The sequence below is a fragment of the Lissotriton vulgaris genome, chromosome 1_1 (genome assembly GCF_964263255.1).
Source record: "Lissotriton vulgaris chromosome 1_1, aLisVul1.2, whole genome shotgun sequence".
NCBI lineage: Eukaryota > Metazoa > Chordata > Amphibia > Caudata > Salamandridae > Lissotriton > Lissotriton vulgaris.
The window spans coordinates 169,755,430-169,779,978 of record NC_141685.1 but is presented as its reverse complement, the minus strand read 5'-3'; the positions used below and the strand labels follow the sequence as shown (position 1 = coordinate 169,779,978).

General features: G+C 45.9%; 1 protein-coding gene across 1 annotated transcript; it reads left to right on the top strand.

Annotated features, from left to right (window-relative positions):
* Positions 1 to 1,891: 1,891 nt before the first annotated feature.
* LOC147738023 (uncharacterized) lies at positions 1,892 to 3,421 on the top strand. Its single transcript, XM_086935679.1, has 2 exons — positions 1,892 to 3,283; positions 3,367 to 3,421. The coding sequence occupies exons 1-2, from the start codon at positions 2,007 to 2,009 to the stop codon at positions 3,419 to 3,421; spliced, it is 1,332 nt and encodes a 443-aa protein (XP_086791805.1). The 5' UTR covers positions 1,892 to 2,006.
* The last annotated feature ends 21,128 nt before the right edge of the window (positions 3,422 to 24,549 follow it).

The following is a 24,549-nucleotide window of genomic DNA, read 5'->3' as shown; positions in this document are numbered from 1 at the left end:
TTGTTTATTAAAGTTGTCTTTCAGGGCCAGAACCGGGTATTATAAGCTGCACTAGTTTCATGGAGATGGACAGATGTTATGGCAATAGGAAACCCCCCTCAACTCACTATAATGTTCCAATCTTCCAGGTACAAAGAAACCAGAAATGCTTGAACCAAGGGAGCTGTTGAAAGTGTCAAAGGTGACTTATGAACAGTGAGGTAAAGACAGGAGTTGGTATTTGAGATGATCTTAAGTGAATAGGGAAGAACGAGAAGAAGTGTGTGAATGGAGTTACTTTTGTTGTATACTTTGTGAAGAGTTACTGAAAATTTTACAGCCCTGCCTGATCCATCTCTTTTTCTAAAATCTATTGTTGTTTCAATAAAATCTTGGCCATATGCGTCTAACTTAAGCTATACCTCTAGCACTTGGGTGCCCCGGGAGCGCCCTTACTCTGTAAACCCTGGTAAATCCCCTCCTTTTCAGACATTAATAAGATGTCACCTGATCAACATAACTTTTAGTTAAATATCTGTGTATGAAGAAATTATCCTTGCTAAGTTTCAAAGGCGGTAAAGAAGAGGGGGGAGATTTACTAATAATTCTGCACTGTGTTTGCATCACAAAAGTGGCACAAAATGGCGCAAAATCTTTTTTTCCTAATTTACTTTCCAGCGCTAAACTTGTTTAGCCCTGGAATTAACGTAAAAGTAATGTGACACTGCGCATAGCATTGTTTTGCATTACTTTGCGCCATGGAGGCCTGCCAAGGGTGGTGCATGAGTGTTCCCGTGCAACCACCCAAGGTTTCTCACGCTAAAACCAATTTACCAAATACAGTAGATTGGGTTTAGCGTGAGAAAACTGCACCCTTTTAAACTAGGCGCAAAGGAAGGAGAAATGCTTTGATTTATCCTTCCTTTTCCGACTTTGCATGCATGCTGCACTCTGCAACACGTATACAAAGTGGGAAAAGCATTCCCTCGTGTCTACTATTTTGTACAGGAAGGCTGTCCGTCCTGTACAAAACCTATGCTGGGCTCACACACACACACCCTAGCGCTCTTGTGCTAAGGTGTGTGCATGGCGCAGGGCCGCTGTAATCAGTGCTGGCGCAAGGGAAAGGGAAGGAGAGAGCCATATCTTTGAAAATATGGTGCTTTCCTGCTCCCTCCCTGTCGAGCATCGCAGCCTCGTGGGGGGGCTGCGCTGCATTGTGTAGAGATTTGGTAAATCTCCCCCGAAATGTCTTTTACAACCAGTTAGCATTGTGAATTATAATTTCAATATGTTTCAATTTAGTAATTTTCAATATCTTTACATCCAACAGAAAACAAGTGTCGACTGTATGAAATGACCATCAATAATGAAGGGAAGGCTGTAAATCTTCAATAATAGCAGAAATAATGAGCTACAGTATTCAGCGCAGTCGGCGACAGAGGAACCTGCACACAAACTGACAGATCCTGGATGAAGCATCAAGGGCAGTTCTGTGATTATAAGAGGCTGAACTGTACACCTCCACGCCACAAGATAAAGAAATGACCTTAGGAAAATTAAGGCAACAACAATAACAAACCACCTCCTGTATAAACAAGTGTCCAATACCAACTTTGATCATGGGATCTGTGTGGTGTGATTATCTCAGTGCTCTATTTTCTAATATGATGACAAGCCATCATTCCATGCTCTAGGTGAATTTTAAACTCTTTCTGGACAAACAACAGTAACCAGAGAAGAGCACAACAGAGCGGAGCAAGACAACTGACAGGTAAAATGAAAGACGAGTTATTCTATCTACAATACAATAGACTGTCCTAATTTGCACCGGTCAGAAGGAAGATACATCTTTACCCTCAAGCGTGCATAGCCATAATCCAATCTAAAGGCACAATTACCTACAAAGACACCTTCTACGTATTAGGAGTGTGGCAAATATTTGGTGGCTATTGCATTTATTGTTAAAACAGAAATCAAATGTGCAAAATACTGCACGCATATAAAGTGTGTGTGCTTAATCAGCCATGTTGGCCCATCAGGAAATACAGTCATGGGATGTAGACAAATATATAACTGACCCACAGACACTAACCAAGAAAGAAGAATCATACACCTGCAGCGAGAGCTTTAGTTTGTCATCACCACTCAAGCTTCATCAGCAAACATACACAGGACAAAAACCATTCAAGTGCAGTGAATGTGTCAAGAGCTGTAGTAGGTTATCAGAACTACAAAGACACCAGCGAACACACACAGGAAAAAATCCATTCAAGTGCAGTGAATGTGTCAAGAGCTTTAGTAGGTTATCAGATCTACAAAGACACCATCGAACACACACAGGGGAAAAGCCATACCATTGCATTGAATGTGGGAAGAGCTTTAGTCAGTTATCAAGCCTTCAAAGTCATCAGAGAACACACACAGGGGAAAAGCCATTCAAGTGCAGTGAGTGTGTAAAGAGATTTAGTCAATTATCAAAGCTACAAAGACATCAGCGAACTCACACAGGGGAAAAACCATTCAAGTGCAGTGAATGTGCAAAGTGCTTTCGTCAGTCATCAGAACTAAAAAGTCATCAGCGAACACACATGGGGGAAAAACCATTCAAGTGCAGTGAATGTGCAAAGTGCTTTAGTGAGTTATCAAGCCTTCAAAGACATCAGCAAACCCACGCAAGAGAAAAGCCATTGAAGTGCAGTGAATGTGTGAAAAGCTTTAGTCACTTATCAGACCTACAAAGACATCAACGAACACACACAGGGGAAAAACCATTCAAGTGCAGTGAATGTGTGAAGAGCTTTAGTCGATTATCAAGCCTTCAAAGTCATCAGCGAACACACACAGGGGAAAAGCCATTCAAGTGCAGTGATTGTGCAAAGAACTTTAGTCAGTTATCAGACCTAAATAGTCATCAACGAACACACACGGGGGAAAAACCCTATCATTGTAGTGAATGTGACAGTAGTTTTCGCAGCTCTTCAGCATTAAGGAATCATCAGCGAACTCACACAGGAGAAAAAGCATTCAAGTGCAGTGAATGTGGGAAGAGTTTTAGTCGGTTATCAAACCTCCAAGCACATCAGCGAACACTCACAGGGGAAAACCCCTATCATTGCAGTGAATGTGACAGTAGTTTTCGCTTCTCTTCAATATTAAGGAATCATCAGCGAACACACACAGGAGAAAAACCATTCAAGTGCAGTGAATGTCCAAATTGCTTCAGTAAGTCATCACACCTACGAAATCATCAGCGAACACACACAGGAGAAAAGCCATTTAAATGCTGTGAATGTGGGAAGAGCTTTAGTAATTAGAAAATCTAGAAACACATCATCAAACTTACACAGGGGAAAAACCATACCATTGCAATGAATGTGAAAGCATTTTTAGTCGTTACTCAACATTAAGGATTCATCAGCGAACACACACAGGGGAATAGCCATTCAAGTGCAGTGAATGTGCAAAGTCCTTTCGTCACTTATCAAACCTCCAAACACATCAGCGTTTGCACACAGGGGAAAAACCCTATAATTGTAGTGAATGTGACAGTAGTTTTCCACTTCTCTTCAGCATTAAGGTATCATCAACGAACTCACACAGGGGAAAATAATTCAAGTTCTATGAATGTGAGAAGAGTTTTAGTTGATTATCAGAGCTACAAAGCCATCAGCGAACACACATGGGGGAAAACATAGAAGGGCAGTGAAAGTGTGAAGGGCTTTTATCAATGTTCAATCCCACACAACCCTCTATGAATACACTGCTTCATTTAACTCAATGGAAATAATCCTAGAGATGCAGAGACTCCGAAAAGATTTTAAGAACATCAAAAATAATATTGACCCATCGGAGGACATAGACAAGAGCTGAGCAGTGCAGTTATTATGAGAGGAATGAATTACGGAAAAAGATTAAATTCATATTATGTGGGACATTGAAATACCAGATTATAGAAGACTGGACTAGCAGTAAAGAAGAAAAGCAGATAACAGTATTTGCAGAATTATAAAAGTGTTTGTGTTCAGAGATTGTTCACTTCTGTACACAAAGCAAAGCAACATGATGTATCAGGACACACAATGGGAGACGAGCACATTGTGGACTAAAAGAAAAGAAACATTCTTGATTTTTATTTGGTGAAGAAGAGATACAAAGAAAAACATTCAATTGCATCTGATCACACTACCTGTAAAAGCAACACTGAACAATACTGGGACTAACAACGGTACTTTCAGCTAACTTGTCGGATTAAAACCTGTACACCCAACGCATCCAGAGTGGACATTTTGTCAGGGCTCTGGAGATGGAAGCTTCATTGGTAAAATGTATGTATTACTATTAACAAATGCCACTGCAGTATATGTAATGAACTAAAGCGAAGCAACGGTGTTCAAGAAATAACCTATTTTTAGATATAAAAGAGCATATACCTTGTTTTTAAGTAATGTTTGCTGCACCTTTTACACACTGTTATCGGTTGATGGATCAGCTTGTGCCTCAATCCTTATAACACAGTGTGACGCATGGCTCCTCTCAAGCTTGGCTCTCTCTATTCATTTGGTGACTTGCCATACTCTACTTTTTACCAGAATTGAGCCACTGTAAGCAGCAGACTCTGAATAATTTGGTGAAATAGTGAAATCTCACATCAAAAGCATATATGTGCCAGGACAATCAGTTGCACTCCCAGCAACTCGTCTTCCACACTGATTGTCCCTTGGTCTCAAATGTTCTGAAGGATTTGTTGTATGAATGCCAGAAGTGGCAGTGACATTCATGAAGCTAATGCTAACAGGAGTGTGTGGGAGACAGAGAGGGGGAGAGATAAAGAGAGCGAGAGAAACAAAGAAAGGGGGATAAAAAGAGAGAAATTGAAGGGGGAGAACAGCAAGTGATCTTTATTCACCTAAAAATAGAAGAAGCAGCCGAATACATGTCAATGTGTGACATCACCAGAAAAAACGGGCTGAATACCTGTGAATTTGTATATTTATTTTTAATAGCTATAGACCCATGTCATGCCAATAAACAGGGCACAAGTAAGGAAAATAGTGAAGGAGCCCATTATCATATGCAAATCACAATGACGTCACATGTAGTGCGTCACAAGAAGTGATGTCAGGCCCTTATAATAATTTTCACATGAAAAGTCCTGATTTAAAAACAAGAAACATAAAATAAAATAATGTAAAAAGGTTTTGGCATCAGTTCTTATACATCATGTGTTTTTCCCACTATCAGTTTGTAACTAAACGCGGAAATGGCTGAAAGTGTAAATATTTTTAAACAGATATGTGGAACTTGGAAATTACATTTTTAAACAGTTTTTTAGTGAATAAATAAAATGTGCTTTAAATTTGTGTTTGTTTCCTGATGTTGTTCTTTATCCAGCCCCTAAGCCCCAAAGCGTTTCACATTTACGGTGTATTAAGCAATAGAAAGGCTAATTTTGTCTTGATCTCTATTCCTCTCATGCATCACTCACACAAAAAATAAAAGGGACTAATGGGCTCTGTTCTGGTCTGGCATGCTCAAATCGGGATGCCGGACCAGAACAGAGCCCATTAGTAGGAGTTTTGCCGACGTCTGTCCGTGGTAATAAACACAGTGGAGCTGGTAACGTTTTTTACGGATAGAACCTTGGCGAGAGGATGCGCAACATATACAGCCATTTGAGTCTACTCCTATTTGTGCAAAAGAAATGACACAAAAAGGCCTGTTATAGGATAATAATTCGCTTCCCTGCACAGACAGTACACTGTTCCAATAATTGGAGGCATTGCTAAAGGCTGCACGAAGGCTGTTTGAATTGTCGTACTTGAAATTATTTCTCCACTGGCTTGGTAGCTACAGATTAACCCATTTTGGTTTGTTGTTTGAGATTCATTTTATAACAAGTATTGGTCCTGAAGAAGGTGGTGTTGCCACTGAAATGTGCGTAGACCAACACATCACCCATGAGGAACGGTCCCTGAGAGGCAGTGGCATCACAAACAACTGATGTTTAAGACCTTCCAGTAGTGAACTGTTTGCTCTTTAGGCATTTGTGGGAACCGTCCTAGGGTTGAAACTCTTCTTATTTTAACTATGAATGAGAGTGTATGAGGGTCTGCACTGCCACACAGGTATTGACTAACTCCTCCATTCAACGTTAGTACTCTCACACGTATGGTGTAGGGACACATATGTTCGCGACTATCATTTTACAAGGCTGGACTTCTGTCAGTTGCGTATATGGCAGTCTCCCCCTTCTGGGCTCATGTGCTTCAATTCCCTTTTAGAGCTATTGTGTATGACTGGTCTCTTCCCTATAAATTTTGGTTCCCATTACATCTGTTCCCCTACTCAGCTTGCCATTGATTATGTGTAATGTTCAAGAGTCTCTCCTCTCATTTTCTCCATTGTACTACATATAGAATTTTGCAATTAGTGTGTTTGTGTTAAGAATTAACATGGAATTTTGCTCAAGTATATTTATTTACATTGCATTTCATGTTCCCACCTTTTGATGTCACCCCAACACCAATATTCACCACTTGTTAGTATTGTTTCTCATTATCATTCCACAATGGTTCTTTTGCTCTCTCCCTTGTGCAGTTACGATTTTTACGCCACGGGGCCTGTCTCTATACTAAGTCACATTTACATTTGTCTGTCCACTTTTGTTGCTAGTGTTTCTACGTGCTATTGGTGGTCTCGATATACATTTCCCCATTCTTGTGTTTATCTTGGTTTTTGCAACAACTAATTCTACGACTTTCTATTATTTTACTATATGTTTGGTATCTTCCCCAGCCCTGAAGAAGTCACAGGTTACTTCCCTTGTGTGACGAAGCACCTGTTGGCTGGTTGTTTTTCTTTGTTGTATTATTAAATACATTTGCATATTATACTGGTGTCGACCACAGATATTCGTACAATACGAGACATTTCAACCATTGTTATAACCTTATTACGTGTGCTCCGGACTGTGCCTTCAGAATGTGCATATACTCTGAGCAAACGAGATATGCGGTCAATTTTATTCTAGCTAAGAGCGGTGGTGCTTGCGCAATAATAGGAGAGCAGTGTGTGGTCGGTATCACGAATAAGGAAAGGAATATCACTCAGCATATTTTAGACATTTTGTAAAATGTTCGAGGAATGGAGAGCGGTTATTTAAGTTGGTCTTTATTTGGTGGTTGGGGTTGGATTCTAGAAAAGGTGATATATATCATTGTTCTTTTCATTTGTTGCTGTGTCTTGATTCACTGTCTTCCCTTATGCTGTTCATACTGTGCTACATATTTCTCTCCCAAAAGGATTTCAGTTCATGATATTCATTCAACTGTAATGCTTCAAAAGGAGCTTGATACTATTATGCAAATAGATGAGTGTTTTTGGTTCAACTACTTCTCTTGCAGATTCTGTTCCTGATGTTACTCGCACTACTGATGTTTAGTGTCATTTTCTTCCACTCGTTTGCTATGCATATATACATATATTCGTACTTGACATGTTATCACCTGTATTCATCTATTGTCTCTACTTTTATATTTGTAACAACCTTTATCTGATAGCAAGAAAAAAGATGTCCATGTTAGCTAATAAATGCTAAAAGGAGGGTCTGTTAGAGTTGAAATGTATTACTCGCATATTACTCCTATTTTACCTGATATTATGTTAGCATTTAAGTAGCTATTTCATAATATATATATATTCTTGCTGTATGCATATGCAATTAATAAGTACAGATGTTACGTTAGGTAGGTTGACATCTGTTCCACCATTTTAGCTTTCGAAGACGCCATTTTGTATTATAATCCAAACTTTTACGTGAAACCTTTACCAGAACTGGTCCTTGGTAAGTTTTGTTTCTCAAAGGTTGAATCTTGCTTGTTAATGCATGCCTTTTCTGTTACATGGAGGCCTTCTCCCACCTGTCTAGTGGGGAGGATAAGATAGACGACCTTGGGCAGTAGATAACTTGTGCCAGGCTGTGGAATCGAAACGTATGTTCTGTACCCCCATTGTATTATGACGGCTACTAGTGTTTTTCCATATTAGGCAGGTCTTTGTGGGCTCCCGAACATACATAATGTAACTTTATGACTGTAAGAGTCAGTCCCTTGTCAGCCATCATAGGAGGGTGGTCAGATTGATTTCCAGTGCAGGGTACTTTGTGAATAAACTAGTTTGCTTCTATTCTCTACTGAGTCATTAACTCTTCATTCTTTGAAGTTTAGAGGAGGTCGAGAGTGACCCGGGTGGCCCTAGTTGGGTCACTTCCTTCACAACATTTGCTCTTTTCTTTTTACTGGTCTTCACCTCTGTCCATGGCATTCATTCTTCAAAGTGCAGAGCCAGGTTTCTGATGCAATCAGGTACCTGCCTCTATTGGCAGTGCTTCAAAGGGAACTACAGAACTGCCGGTACTCACTCTCCAACGTACCTGCTTGCTGCTCAGAAGTGCCGTACTCTCCCATTACAGGTATCCTACCAATACTGAGAAGTGCAGGTGCTCTCCCTTGTGAAAGGAAGAGGTGCAGGTGCTGTCCCTTGTGAATGAAAGAAGTGCAGGTTTTGTCCCTTGTGAATGAAAAAAGTGCAGGTGTCTCCCATGTGAATGAAGAAAGTGCAGGTTCTGTCCCTTGTGAATGAAAAAAGTACAGGTGATGTCCCTTGTGAATGAAAGTAGTGCTGGTGCTGTCCCTTGTGAATGAAAGAAGTGCAGGTGCTGTCCCTTGTGGATGAAAGAAGTGCAGGTGCTGTCCGTAGTGAATTAAAGAAGTGCAGGGGCTTTCCCTTGTGAATGTAAGAAGTGCAGGTGTTTTCCCTTGTGAATGTAAGAAGTGCTGGTGCTGTCCCCTGTGAATGAAAAAAGTGCAGGTGCTGTCTCTTGTGAATGAAAGAAGTGCAGGCGCTGGTCCTTGTGAATGAAAGAAGTGCAGGTGCTATGAAAGAAGTGGAGGTGCTGTCACAAAGAATTGCAGGTGCTGTCCCCTGTGAATGACAGAAATGCAGGTGCTGTCCTCTGTAAATGAAAGAAGTGCAGGAGCTGTCCCTTGTGAATGAAAGAAGTGCAGGTGCCGTCCCTGTGAATGAAAGAAGTGCAGGTGCTGACCCCTGTGAATGAAAGAATGCAGGTGCTGTCCCCTGTGAATGAAAGAAGTGCAGGTGCCATCCCCTGTGAATGAAAGAATGCAGGTGCTGTCCCCTGTGAATGAAAGAGGTGCAGGTGCCGTCCCTTGTGAATGAAAGATGTTCAGGTGCTGTCCCTTGTGAATGAAAGAAGTGCAGGTGCTGTTACAAAAAAGTGCAGGTTCTGTCCCTTGTGAATGATAGAAGTGCAGGTGCTGTCCCCTGTGAATGAAAGAAGTGCAGGTGCCGTCCCTTGTGAATGAAAGATGTTCAGGTGCTGTCCCTTGTGAATGAAAGAAGTGCAGGTGCTGTTACAAAAAAGTGCAGGTTCTGTCCCTTGTGAATGAAAGAAGCACAGGTGCTGTCCCTTGTGAATGACAGAAGTGTAGGTGCTGTCTCCTGTGAATGAAAGTATGCAGGTGCTGTCCCCTGTGAATGAAAGAGGTGCAGGTGCCGTCCCTTGTGAATGAAAGATGTGCAGGTGCTGTCCCTTGTGAATGAAAGAAGTGCAGGTGCTGTCCCTTGTGAATGAAAGAAATGCTGGTGCCGTCCCTTGTGAATGAAAGAAGTGCAGGTACTGTCTCTTGTGAATGAAAGAAGTGCAGGTGTTGTCCCCTGTGAATGACAGAAGTGCAGGTGCTGTCCCTTGTGAATGAAAGAAGGGCAGGTGCTGTCCCTTGTGAATAATAGTAGTGCAGGTGCTGTCCCTTGTGAATTTAGAAAGTGCAGGTGCTGTCCCTTGTGAATGAAAGAAGTGCAGGTGTCTCCCTTGTGAATGAAAGAAGTGCAGGTGCTGTCCCCTGTGAAGGAAATAAGTGCATGTGCCGTCCCTTGTGAATGAAAAAAGTGCAGGTGCTGTCCCTTGTGAATGAAAGAAGTGCAGGTGCTGTCCCCTGTGAAGGAAAGAAGTGCATGTGCCGTCCCTTGTGAATGAAAGAAGTGCAGGCGCTGGTCCTTGTGAATGAAAGAAGTGCAGGTGCTATGAAAGAAGTGGAGGTGCTGTCACAAAGAATTGCAGGGGCTGTCCACTGTGAATGACAGAAATGCAGGTGCTGTCCCCTGTAAATGAAAGAATGCAGATGCTGTCCCCTGTAAATGAAAGAAGTGCAGGAGCTGTCCCTTGTGAATGAAAGAAGTGCAGGTGCCGTCCCTGTGAATGAAAGAAGTGCAGGTGCCGTCCCCTGTGAATGAAAGAATGCAGATGCTGTCCCCTGTGAATGAAAGAGGTGCAGGTGCCGTCCCTTGTGAATGAAAGAAGTGCAGGTGCTGTCCCTTGTGAATGAAAGAAGTGCAGGTGCTGTTACAAAAAAGTGCAGGTTCTGTCCCTTGTGAATGATAGACGTGCAGGTGCTGTCCCTTGTGAATGAAAGAAGTGCAGGTGCTGTCACAAAAAAGTACGAGTGCTGTCCCCTGTGAATGAAAGGAGTGCAGGTGTCGTCCCTTGTGAATGAAAGAAGTGCAGGTGCTGTCACAAAGAAGTGCAAGTGCTGTCCCTTGTGAATGGAAGAAGTGCAGGTGCTGTCCCCTGTAAATGAAAGAAGTGCAGGTGTTGTCCCCTGTGAATGACAGAAGTGCAGGTGCTGACCCTTGTGAATGAAAGAAGTGCAGGTGCTGTCCCTTGTGAATAATAGTAGTGCAGGTGCTGTCCCTTGTGAATGAAAGAAGTGCAGGTGTCTCCCTTGTGAATGAAAGAAGTGCAGGTGTCTCCCTTGTGAATGAAAGAAGTGCAGGTGTCTCCCTTGTGAATTAAAGAAGTGCAGGTGCTGTCCCCTGTGAAGGAAAGAAGTGCATGTGCCGTCCCTTGTGAATGAAAGAAGTGCAGGGGCTGTCCCTTGTGAATGAAAGACGTGCAGGTGGTGTCCTTTGTGAATGATAGAAGTGCAGGTGATGTCCCTTTTGAGAGATAGAAGAGCAGGTGCTGTCCCCTGTGAATGAAAGAAGTGCAGGTGTCCTCCCCTGTGAATGACAGATGTGCAGGTGCTGTCACAAAGAAGAGCAGGTGCTGTCCCTTGTGAATGATAGAAGAATAGGCGCTGTCCCCTGTGAATGAAAGAAGTGCAGGTGTGGTCCCCTGTGAATGACAGAAGTGCAGTTGCAGTCACAAAGAAGTGCAGGTGCTGTCACTTGTGAATGATAGAAGTGCAGGTGCTGTCCCTTGTGAATGAAAGAAGTGCAGGTGTCGTCCCCTGTGAATGACAGAAGTGCAGGTGTCATCCCCTGTGAATGACAGAAGTGCAGGTGTCGTCCCCTGTGAATGGCAGAAGTGCAGGTGCTGTCACAAAGAACTGCAGTTGTTGTGCCCTGTGAATGAAAGAAGTGCTTTCTTTGGGATTCCATACTCCAAGAGTGGATAGATGGAGTCTTACTGAGCTAGATGTCCGTGGCCCTCAGGACTGAGATGTTTGCATCACATGCCCTATTCTCCCTTGAAATCTGAAGATGTCCTCTTTAATGAATGCCTGTGCATTGAGGTTAAATACACTTCAAACATTATCTTAGAGTCTAAACTCATGTTTTATGATGTCAAATGCACAAATTGGCATATGAATTCAGTTGCACAAAAACCTGTATTTGTAGTGAAAGAATCTATGAATGAACGCATACTTGAATAAAATGTGGAGCACAGAAATGGGAAAACTGCAAAGCATATGATAGTTGTTAGACCTGTCAGCCCTAGGATGGGCTTTCCCTGTTTTTTTTCGCCCTTGCCTCATTTTTCCCACCTCTTTTTTTTGTTGGCCTTAAGTCTCCGGGCGCCTTCCCATTGCTAATCAATGCTAAGGTGCAGGTGCTCTCTTCTCCCAATATGGCTGCCACAGGCCCCTGCTACTGCGGAGTGGTCTTTTCAGTAGCACCCTAGTTGCCAGGATCTGGATGGGACCCCAAACATTGTTGCAACACCAGCCCGCCTTTTTCTCCCATAGCTAGAGTGGGGAAGCTCCTGGAACCTTCTAGAATAGGGGCGGGATCTGCTTTTGCCGCCTTAGTGTGGTCACCTGACCTGGGCTCTGTTAATTGCATTTCGGGGGCAATACTGATTGCGGAGTCCTTTGTTGGTGTCCTGCTGTGCCGCTCTCCCTCCCACTGTTGCACTTTCCTTATCAGCTCAGCGAGGAGTGAGGGGACCAATGACCAGGAGCTTCAGCGGTGGAAGCCACCACCGTCTACACTGCGCCCTGAGTTGCTACATAAGAGAGGAGAGCCCCGGTGGAGCGGGGCTCTGTTAATTGCATTTAGGGGGCAATACTGATTGCGGAGTCCTTTGTTGGTGTCCCGCTGTGCCGCTTCCAGTCTCCCTCCCGCTGCTGCACTTTCCTCATCAGCTCAGCGAGGAGTGAGGGGACCACAACAACCAGGAGCCTCAGCGGCGGAAACCGCCACCGTCTACACTGCGCCCTGAGTTGCTACATAAGAGAGGAGAGCCCCGGTGGAGCGGGGCTCTGTTAATTGCATTTCGGGGGCAATACTGATTGCGGAGTCCTTTGTTGGTGTCCCGCTGTGTCGCTGCCGGTCTCCCTCCCGCTGCTGCACTTTCCTCATCAGCTCAGCGAGGAGTGAGGGGACCACAACGACCAGGAGCCTCAGCGGCGGAAGCCGCCACCGCCTACACTGCGCCCGGAGGCGCTACATAAGGGAGGAGAGCCCCCGCATCGCGGGATCGCGCGAGGGTCGCGTCGGTCTAAGCCCGGGCCAAGGGCGGGCCCGTTTAAGCCCGATCAAGGATGTAACGGGCCACCCCTCTTTCAATCTTGTTGCGGGACCTTTGATTTGTAAGTACTCATTTTGCCTTATTGACATACCTGTTTTACCATGGCTTCGAAGGAGGCTAGAAGTAGGGCGGACAATGTAAACCTCACAGGAACAATGGACAAGTTCATTACCAGGGTCAATTCTGTAATAGACGAGGGGATCACGTTGATGGAACGACGAGTCTCACAGGATTTAGCTATCGCTAGAAGATCATCCATGGGGCATATTGCCAATGCACGGACCCCTGAACCCCGAATTGGTAATTTTATCTGTGTTATTGCCAAGGGGACTGTGCTGGAACTTTACTTACCACAGCACTTCAGGTCTTACAGCCGATTAGGTGCTGTTAGGGCCGGTCCAACGGGGCTGATCATTCTTAGTCCGCTGGAAATTCTTGATTAGGACCCAGGTGCCGGGATCAATGGCATGTCCTGGATCTTCAGTAGCCTGAGGCAAAGTATCGTGCACCTGTTGGTGTAAAACACGCAATTTAGCCGTCAAATCATACAAATAACAAGCAATACAGGGTGTTCAATTTCACTGAATTTTGTCGGCCTTGGGACTCCCCATATGTTGGCCGGGCGGCCAAACACAATCTCATATGGACTAAGTCCCACTCGCGAATGCACAGTCTTTCTTGTCTATAGAAGTGCTAATGGTAAAGCATCGGGCCATTTAAGGCCAGAGCTTGCTTGTATCTTGGCCAGTTTAAGTTTTAGAGTGCCATCGTAGCATTCTACTAGTCCAGCTGATTGGGGGTGATTTGTAGCGTGGAATTTTTGCCGGATTCCTAATCCTTCACACACTCTCTTCATCACCTGACCCACAAATTCACTCCCATTATCACTCCAGACCATTCTTGGCAAGCCGAACCTAGGGAAAAATTCTTTGACAAGGGCTTTAGCTGTGGACAGGGCAGTGTTGTCTTTCAGGGGGTATGCTCTACCCATCTTGAGAAGGCACAAACAACAACGAGTACGTATTTCAAGTTGTTGCACCTTTCCATGTGGATGAAATCTAGCTGCAAAACCTCGAACGGATACGTAGGAGGAGCAAAATGACCAGCTGGAGTTGGGGTTCCCCTACCAGGATTGTATTTTAGACACACCATGCAATTCTTGACCACATTCTCTGCACACTTAGGAATCCCAGCGTTTTGCCATACTAGAGCCAACAACTTGCAAATCCCTTTCACGCTGATGTGAGCCATTCCATGCGCCATTGTAACCACCGCAAGCACATACGCATCGGGTAACAACCATCGCTGATGCTCTGACAATTCAACCCAACAACCATTCGCATCCAATTTACCTCTCTCCACACGCTCAACTCTTTCTCTGTGGCTTCAGCTTAAATAGATCTCACACTCTCTATCGTATCTTCACACATTCCAACGTCACCAACCCAACTTGCAGGGCCTGCAACATACATTCGACTCATCACATCCCTTGCTGTCTCTTTTGCGACTCCGTCAGCAAATGCATTTCCACGACCAACATCATCAGTGACCTTTTTGTGTGCGCTACATTTCACAATCGCAACTTGTAGTGGCAAAGTAAGTGGCTCAAGAAGCTCATTCACCAGTTGACCATGCTGAATCTTGGCTCCATGCGAAGTCAGAAACCCACGCTCTTTCCACAATCGTCCAAAACTATGAGCCACACCAAATGCATACTGACTGTCAGTGTACACATTCACTCGCTTTCCTTTTGCCAACACACAGGCTCTTGTTAGTACAATCAACTCTGCTGCTTGCGTTGAATTGTGTGGGATACGTGCAGCTTCAACAATCGTATGCAGTCGTAACAGCATATGCCACAGTCGTATCACCATTCGGAAGCTTGAAACACGAACCATCAACCCACAAAGTACCATCACACTCTGGGAGAGGAGTATCTGTGAGGTCTATCCTCCCTTTCGTTTCTTCCTCAGTTCTAAAGAGACAGTCATGTTGTTCTTCAGCATTCTCTGTCTCAACTGGAATCGGCAACAACGTGGCTGGATTTAACGTGTTGCATCTTTTAATATGCACATGACTCGCTCACAAGGTCAACTCGTAACCCGACAACCGAGCACTAGTTAAGTGCTGTGTCTTGGTTCTGTTTAACAAAGTATCTACTGCATGCAGAACCATCACGATCAGCGTATTATTCATCACCAGACCAGCAGACTGTCGAATGGAAACAGCTGCTGCCGCCGTGGCTCTCATACAGATCGGCAACGCTCTAGCTACCGGATCCAAAGTCGACGAAAAATATGCACATGGACGTTGCTTGTCCCCAAAAGACTGTGTCAACACTGACAATGCGCATGCCTCTCTCTCGTGGACATAAAACGTAAAGGGCTTACTGTAGTCGGGGGTACCCAACACCGGAGCCGAACACAATGCATCACGCAATTCTGAGAAACTTTTCTGACAATCTTCAGACCACGGAAGGGGATTCGGTGTATCTTTACAGGTCAATGCTACCAAAGGTTTGGCCAGTAAAGAAAAATTCGGTATCCATTGTCTGCAATATGATGTAATACCCAAGAAAGCACACACTTCTCTCTGTGTCATAGGCACACTAAATTTTGCGATTGCCTGAATTCTTCCTGGGGTCAGTTTCCTTCCCTCCTTCGATAAGAGATGACCTAAGTAAGTCACTTCTTGTCGACAATATTGCAATTTCGAAAGAGACACTTTGTGATGCAAATCAGACAAATGACGCAACAACGACAAGGTGGCTTCTTTACAAATTTCCTCAGTATCTGCAGCGTCTAATAAATCATCGACGTACTGAATCAGTGTAGCGCCATCAGGTAAAACAATCGTATCAAGCTGTGTTTTTAAAGCCTGACTATATATCAATGGACTTTCACATTTCACAGTAACCTTGGGGAGCGCGTTTGAAACGGAAGCTTCGACCTCCTAAACAGAAGCCGAAAATATCCCTGCTCTCCTCGGCAATCGGGATGCTGAAGAAAGCATTCTTTAAGTCAATCACCGAGAACCAAGTCGCTGAAGCTGGAATCATAGTCAATAGGGCAGTGATATCAGGAACAACTGGAAATTGTGGCACAACTATTTTGTTCACCTCTCTAAGATCAATCACAAACCTGTAGGTGGCTGAGAAGGGTCAGTACGCTTCAAAACAGGCAGAACAGGACTATTGCAAACGTTACCTCTAGTTTCTTCAATTACATCTATTTCAATCAGATCATAAATGATCGCTAGCAACGCCCTTTCACCTTCACTAGAAATCTTGTACTGGGGAATGCATGGCATTTTAACATTGGCTTTCAATGTCACAACATATGGCTGTATTTCCAAAAGACCCACATCATTAGGACCAGTAGCCCAAAGAGTCTCCGGAAGAAAAGACAATTCCGTCGGGAGTTTATCCTTCGACAAATACATCGGGGAGACCACTCTCTTACCCAGTGTAAGCTGTACTCCCGAAGGAAAACAATATAATGTCGCACACAATCTTTTCAACAGATCCAATCCCAACAAATGTTCACCACAACCTGTCATCAGAATAAGGGGTGCTTCGAATTCACACGGTCCAACAGAAAGGGACATAGGACTAGAGATCGGGTTTCAAACCGGGGCGCCAGAAAAACCTACTGAAACATTCATCTCGCCAGACAAAGGTGCACCAGGGAGTTTAGAGTGCATAATGGAACTCTTTGTAGCACCAGTATCCAACAGAAAAGGCTCTGACACACCTGATGTAATCACCTCAACATAAGGTCCACTCTGATCTACTGGAACTGAAACAACTCCCTCTCTTTGTCTATGGCTGTCCTAGCAATCATTACCATCCATATTCTCACCTTCGACATAGTAGTCATCAGCATAGTACTGAGTCGTCCTACCAGACACATTATTTTGCTGATCAAAACTATTAATTGAATTTTGAGGCAGAAAAGGACGCGCATTCTGGGGGAAATTTCCACGTCCTCTACGTCTAGGAGCTTGTTGAACACCTCGACCTCTTGTACCAGAAGCACCATTCATACGCTGTAACAAAGCAGGACAGCTATTTTTAAAATGACCCTCTTCTTTGCAATACGCACACTGATTAGGACCTACAGGAAAACGTGGTTGAGAAGACTCGAACCTTTGCGAACTTCTCTGAAACTGCTGAGGCTGCTGATAGTCATGATGATTATTGCGAGGCGGATACGCCTGCTGTAAAAGAACCTTCATCTTTAACTCTTTAGTTTTCTTGTCTGCTCTATCCTTCTCGTCCTTATCTCTATTTTCGTAATACTGCGCAGTAGCTAATATCTGGGCTGAAGAGGAAACGGCCCAAGAACTCTCTGAATCTTTTAATTTCTTACACAGCTCGGGAAGCAAATTGTGCACAAACTTGTCAACGAACAACCGTTGACCACCTTCTGTACTCATATCTTGACCACTGTGGTTGATAAACGTTTCTTCGAACCTGGTGAAGAAATCAGACACGGTTTCCTCTTTCTTCAGCTTACACGCAGACAATTTATCCCAATTTACACGCATCGCAGGCATTAAAGTCTTCATATAAGTAACAATCTTACCAGGGAGTTCTGCTACTAAGGGCTCGGGTTTGGCACCACCAACTTGTCTGTCATTCGCAGCGCTAATATTAGTCCATGTGTCACCTAACTCCTGTGCATGATCCATATGACGAATCAAACCCCACAAAGGCTGTGGAACCACGTTTCCAAACAACATGTCTATATCAGCTAGATTCATAATACATGAGTCTGCAGTCTGAGATAATTCCTTATAGTACCCTGCAGGGTTTTTGCGGGGGTCAGGTAAAGTCGGCTTAAGGGCCAATACTTCAGCCTGCTTCCAAGGAACATGTACCCAAACACGCTGAAAGTGAGCTGGTATAACTGGGGGATTATTATTCGGACCAGCGGGCACTTCTTCCTTCCATACTGGAGGAACTTCTCTCATGGGATACTGTCTCACCTTTCTCCTAGCAGAAGCGTCAGGCTCAAACAACGGCTGAGAAGGAGACTCACTCTGAAACGACAACAACGTCACAACTGCTTTCTCAACATCGGAACCCACAATAGTTCCCTTTGCAAACTCAGACTGTATATTGACCAACTCAGAAGGAGCCTGTCCCACATCATCATCTTCCCATTCCTCAGGAAGGAAAGTACACACCTTATCGAAAACATATCTCTGCTTCGGCGCTTCCCATTGATGGAAGACATCCAAAACAGATTACACATCATATCTTAAAGGACGAGTGACCCATTTACGCGCCAGGCGGTCCAATATTTCTTTCTATCGCGAATCAGGCAGTTGGCTACGCAACTGTTTACTCTCCGATTCAGGGGTCTTACTATGTGATCCAAAGAAAAGAGGAAGAAGACTAGTAACAGTGTTTGTCATTCTCTGTCGAACAGAAGGAGAAGTCCACAAGATGGGAGATAAAGCGGACTGAGAAAAGGTCAATGCAGGAGCAGTAGTCGGGGAGGTAGCAAGAACAGGTGGAAAAGTTGCAGGAGTTAAAGGCGGAGCAGGTAGCAAAGTCTGTGGCCCTTGAGAAGGCTGCACCAGAGGAGTAGGAGCCAGCTGAAGAGGAGCTGGCGGCTGTTGGATAGCAAGGGGCAAAGCAACCAGAGGTTGCGCCACTAAAGGTTGCGGAGGTGCTGTAGCACTCTGCGCATAAGGGGGTGGTGAATTCAATAAGTGCAACATTAAATGATCTTTTTCAAGTTCTTTTGCTGCACCCCACGGACCCTTCAGCAGCCACTCCTGCAAGTTCACCTGCATCCGGACCTGCGCTACACTAGCACCGACCAAGCCGAGCACCAGCAGCAACCACCTGAAGTGCATCCTGCTCAACACCTGCTCCGTCCACAGACACGCCATCGAACTCTGGAACCTCCTCGACACCACATCCCCAGACATCGCCTTCCTCACGGAAACCTGGATGAACGCCTCCTCAGCGCCCGACATCGCCATCGCCATCCCGGACGGATACAAGATCACCCGGAGGGACCGCGGCAACCAGACGGGAGGAGGCATCGCCATCATCCACAGGAACACCATCCGCATCACAACCAACACCGACGACACCCTCAAAACCTCCGAACACCGACCCCAAGACCACCCTCAGAGGCACCCTCATCTACAGACCCCCGGGACCACGCACACAATTCAGGGAAGACATCGCCGACTTCATCAGCCCGCACGCCCTCCCCTCCGCTGACTACATCCCCCTCGGGGACCTCAACTTCCACCTGGAGAACAACAACGACTGCAACACCAGCACCCTGCTGGACAACCTCGCCAACCTCGGTCTCAAGCAGCTGGTGACCACCCCCACCCACTACGCCGGACACACACTCGACCCCGTCTTCTCATCCAGCAAGGACATCGCCTTCAGCCACGCCACCGGACTCCACTGGACGGACCACAGGTGCGTACACTTCAGCTTCAGAAGAACCATGATCCGCCACCACCAGCAACAGATTGCACGCTGAAGCTGGAACAAGATCACAGCCGACCAGCTCGCCGCTTCCCTGAGCCAGAACCCTCCCACCAGCACAGCGAACCCCAGCCAGGCCGCCAACAACCTCACGAAGTGGATCAGCAACTGCGCAGACGACCTCGCCCCCCTGAGGACCCCGCCTAGCAGACCCAGCAGCAAGAAAGCCCCATGGTTCACCGACGAACTCAAGAGCTCCAAGAAGAACTGCCGAGCCCTCGAGAAAGCCTGGCGCAGAGACCCAACACCAGACAACATGACCACCCTCAAGCTCGCCACCCGAAAACACCACCAACTGATCCACGCCACCAAGAAAACCGCATTCAAGGATCGACTGGACAACAACGCACACAACAGCAAGGAACTCTTCAACATCGTTAAAGAGCTCTCCAACCCCAACGCCGGAAACAACGACATCACCCCATCACAAGACCTCTGCAACTGCCTCGCCTCCTACTTCCACAACAAGACATACACAACAGCTTCAGCACACTACCGATGCACCCCACAACCGCACCAACGCCCCCCACCACCACCCTCCGTGCCTGGACCCCGATCAGCACCGAAGACACCATCCGCGCGATGAACTCCATCCACTCCGGATCTCCTACCAACCCCTGCCCTCACCACGTCTTCAACAAAGCCGACTCTATCATCGCACCCCACCTGCGGGACATCATCAACACCTCCTTCGACACCGCTACCTTCCCGGAGAGCTGGAAGCATGCCGAACTCAGCGCACTACTGACGAAACCATCAGCGAACCCCACCGAACTAAAAAACTACCGCCCCATCTCGCTCCTCCCGTTTCCGGCCAAAGTCATCGAGAAGACCGTCAACAAGCAGATGGCCGCCTTCCTCGAGACAAACGGATCCCTCGACCTCTCGCAGTCTGGCTTCCGGGCCAACCACAGCACCGAGACCGCCCTCATCGCAGCCACCGATGACATCCGAGCCCTGCTCGACAACGGAGAAACAGCGGCCCTCATCCTCCTGGACCTCTCCACAGCATTCGACACTGTCTGCCACCGCACCCTAGTGCAGCGCCTCAGCAACGTCGGAATCCAGGAGAAGGCACTAGAATGGATCATCTCCTTCCTCGCCGGAAGGACACAGAGAGTCTGCCTCCCCCGTTCAGATCAGAAGCCACCGAAGTCATCTGCGGCGTTCCTCATGGCTCCTCGCTCTGCCCCACCCTCTTCAATGTCTACATGAGCCCCCTTGCGGCCATCGCACGCCAACACAACCTCAACATCATCTCCTACACCGACGACACCCAGCTGATCCTCTCCCTCACCAACGACCCCGCCACCGCCAGAGCCAACCTACACGAAGGGATGCCAGACGTAGCTATGTGGATGATGAACAGCCGCCTGAAACTGAACTCAGACAAGACGGAAGTTCTCATCCTGGGCTCCTCGCCCTCCGCCTGGGATGACTCCTGGTGGCCCCCCGCCCTGGGCAGCACACCCAAACCAACAGACCACGCACGCAACCTGGGCTTCATCTTGGACTCCTCCCTCTCCATGACCAGACAAGTCAACGCCGTCTCCTCGTCGTGCTTCAACATCCTGCGCATGCTACGTAAGATCTTCCGATGGATCCCCACCGAGACCAGGAAGACGGTCACCCAGGCCCTTGTCACCAGCCGACTGGACTACGGCAACTCCCTCTACGCCGGAACCACTGCCAAACTCCAGAAGAGACCCCAGCGGATCCAGAACGCCTCAGAAAGACTCATCCTCGGCATCCCCCGACACAGCCACATCTCCGGACACCTGAGAGACCTGCACTGGCTCCCGGTCAACAAGAGAATCACCTTCCGTCTCCTCACCCACACACACAAAGCCTTACACAACCAAGGCCCAAGATACCTCAACAGCCGCCTCAACTTCTACAATCCCACACGCCAGCTTCGATCGACCAGCCACACCCTTGCCGCCGTCCCCTGCATCCGAAGAGCCACCACAGGAGGAAGGTCCTTCTCCTACCTGGCCGCCAAGACTTGGAACTCCCTCCCGACCCACCTCCGCCTGACCCAAGACCACCTCGCCTTCAGGAAACAGCTCAAGACCTGGCTGTTCGAGCAGTAGCGGACCCCCCCTCCCCAAGCGCCTTGAGACCCTCCGGGTGAGTAGTGCGCTATATAAATGCTTTGATTGATTGATTGATTGATCTTGCTGAAGAGGCGGCAAAACTGGGTAACATTTATCAATCGCCATTTTACGTTGCCTGTGCAACTGCTCACTTGCCTGTTCTTCTTCATTATCTTTAAACTGCATGGCAGCTTGCATTATCGAAATACCCTTTTCTCTTTTATTTTTCTTTGCTAATTTAATTTCTTTCTGTTTGGCTTCCTTTCGCCATAGGCGGAAAGAGTCAAACATTGCCGGCCGGGCTTTCTTCTTAAACAGTTTAACCTCTAGATTGTCTAAAATTTCCGTGTCAAAACTACCATATTGGGGCCATTTTAAAACACCATCTTTCCTGGTGTATCGGATCCATACTTCATTATATGTGATGGGACCTACGCCATGCTTCACATAAAGCTCATATGTTGGAGTTCCAATTGGAGGAACCGGACACGAGTCCTCCGATCGGGAATCCCTACTACAACCAAGACAAAACAAATTTCCAAGTCTGCTAAAACCAGGCATCTTCGCTCACTAGTCTAGCTTCAAACTTCGAAGGATTATCGAATACGATAGTCTTGTGAATACACGAGTCCCTCGGCTTTGGTACTTGCAAGTTCCAAATCAAAGCGATCCCAAGGGGATACCCAAACTAAGAACCAAACTAAGGACTGGGAGACGCTCCACTCGTACTTAACTGAGGTATCGATGACGTCACAAGAAGACTCGTCCATTGTCTCGCTCTACAAATCGTCTAGGGCTCCAAGACAGGGCGATAGTCAGGGCAGCAGTCCTTCGTAGCCGTCGGAAGGCGGGGAACCTCGCAGCAAAGACTTTCGGACCACGACGACATACAGGGGTCGATGAAGTGGTTGGCCTTCCTCCAGAATTTCACACGAAGCTCCTCACGAACCTCTGGCTTGGACCGGTACCGCTGAAATCGCCCCACGTTGGGCGCCAAATGAAGTACTGGGTTTTTAAGAACCCAGCAGTGCCAGGGAACACACCCAAAGACTTCGAGTTCTCCTGTCTCAGACTACAGAAACGCAGAGTCTTCTTGGTGACTTCAAAGATCAAATTTATTGGCTGCAGTCAGTAACAGATATCCTAGAAGTACAACACGGTGTATATTCTCAGGAGACTGCTCAAACTTACAAAGCCAGCCTTCTCTTTTTATACAAAATATTATGCTTTAGGCAAACATTCCTTATTGTACAGTTGATCATTCACATATTTTCACTACAAAGAAAAAGCAGAGTCATGATGACAAGCCCATTTTTCAGTTTGTCCAGCCCACAATCAATTAACCGGCAAGGCCCAACATTTTCATCAGATATCGGCGGACCCCCAATAAAAACGGGCACCTCCTCCTCGTAAAGCAAGTCATAAAGAGAGAAACAGAGACAAGTGTGTGTAAGATTAGGCATGGTTTGTATGCGATGAAAGGTTTATGTTGTGCCTTGATACTAATCTCGCTCGGCCACTGGAAAAGGAACTGACCGAACAGGTTTGGCTTCAGGCAGTGGAGTCAGCTTGCCCAGGTCACAGAGAAGTCGGCAAAGGTGTACGTGTCCTTCAGACTCGTTTTGGCCTTAGTCATTGGCCTATGTGAGGGCAATCACAAAATGGCTTCCATGCACAAAATGGAACCCGAGGGTTCAGGACGGAATCTCTGATTTCAGGGTGATCTCGTGGCTTGAATACAACGAAAATACCCGTGTATAGTATACTCGTCATTCTCGGTCTATTGATACTAAAATCGTCATGATACGACGATGTTTATAACATGGGTCCAGAATTTTCAGTTCCACAGGATCTTATTGCAGCACGTTGTTGTTGACTCATATTTTGGTGGGTATAGCTTTTACTTTTCTCTAACTTGCTGATAAGAAGATAGCAGAACCTGCTCAAATACTACAACTTGTGTGGGAATGTTGTTGTATGTGAAGGTGAGAAACAAATTAGAAATACCACTTGGTATCGTGCATTATCAGAAGATCCAGTCAAGGAAATCCAGGGACTGATCTCTCAAGTTTTAGAACTTGGGAAAGAAAGCGGTTTTTTGGGCAATAAAGAATATGACTACTTGCTTAAAAAATTCCCCAGGACGCCGGTCCTTTATCTTCTCACGAAGATTCACAAGAGCTTGCACGAACCACCGGGACGCCCAATAGTTTCGGGTTGAGACTCCTGTTTGGAACCGATTGCACAATACGTGGATTTCTTTTTAAAACCTTTTATAAGAGAAGTTAGATCTTACCTGAGGGATACGGCAGACTTCCTTCTTAAAGTAGAAGACACTCCGTTCGATGCACAGTCACAAATAATGGTCACCATGGACGTCACGTCCCTTAATACCCAAATTCCTCAGGAAGAGGCTTTGGAGGTGATGCAGTTATACCTCGATAAAAGAGAAAGACCCCATCGGGTACCTAGGTCTTTCATTCTAGAATTGGCTTCTATAGCCTTGAAAAAGAACTACTTTACCTTCAATGGTGAGTTCTTCATGCAGGTAAAGGGGACTGCCATGGGGTGTCCTTATGCCCCAGAAATGGCAGTCCTCTTTATGGCACAGTATGAGGAGAAATTTGTGGAGGTAAATAACCCCTTTAAGAATCGCATCATGCAGTGGTACCGTTATATTGATGATGTCTGGCTCTTGTGGCAGGGGAGCCAGACTGAATTAATGACATTCCATGCTTGGCTTAACTCAAGACACAGGGATATACAGTTTTCTATTGAGCATAGCATCAGCTGTATGACATTTCTTGACGTTGAGCTTACGTGTGCCCAAGGACAACTCAAAACATCTCTCTTCAAAAAGACAACCGATAGGAATACTATCCTACACCACAGGAGTGCCCACCCAAGAAATCTTAAGGCGAATTTGCCTTTTGACCAACTACTTAGAATCCGGCGTAATTGTTCAGAAATTAACGACTATGACAAACATGGCCACAACTTTTGCTCTGATATGCGACAAAGGGGCTATCCCAAAAAGCTCCTCAAGCATTCTTTTAAAAGAGCTAAATATACACCTCGGGAATGCCTATTACAAGTTAAGAAACGCACACCACTTGACA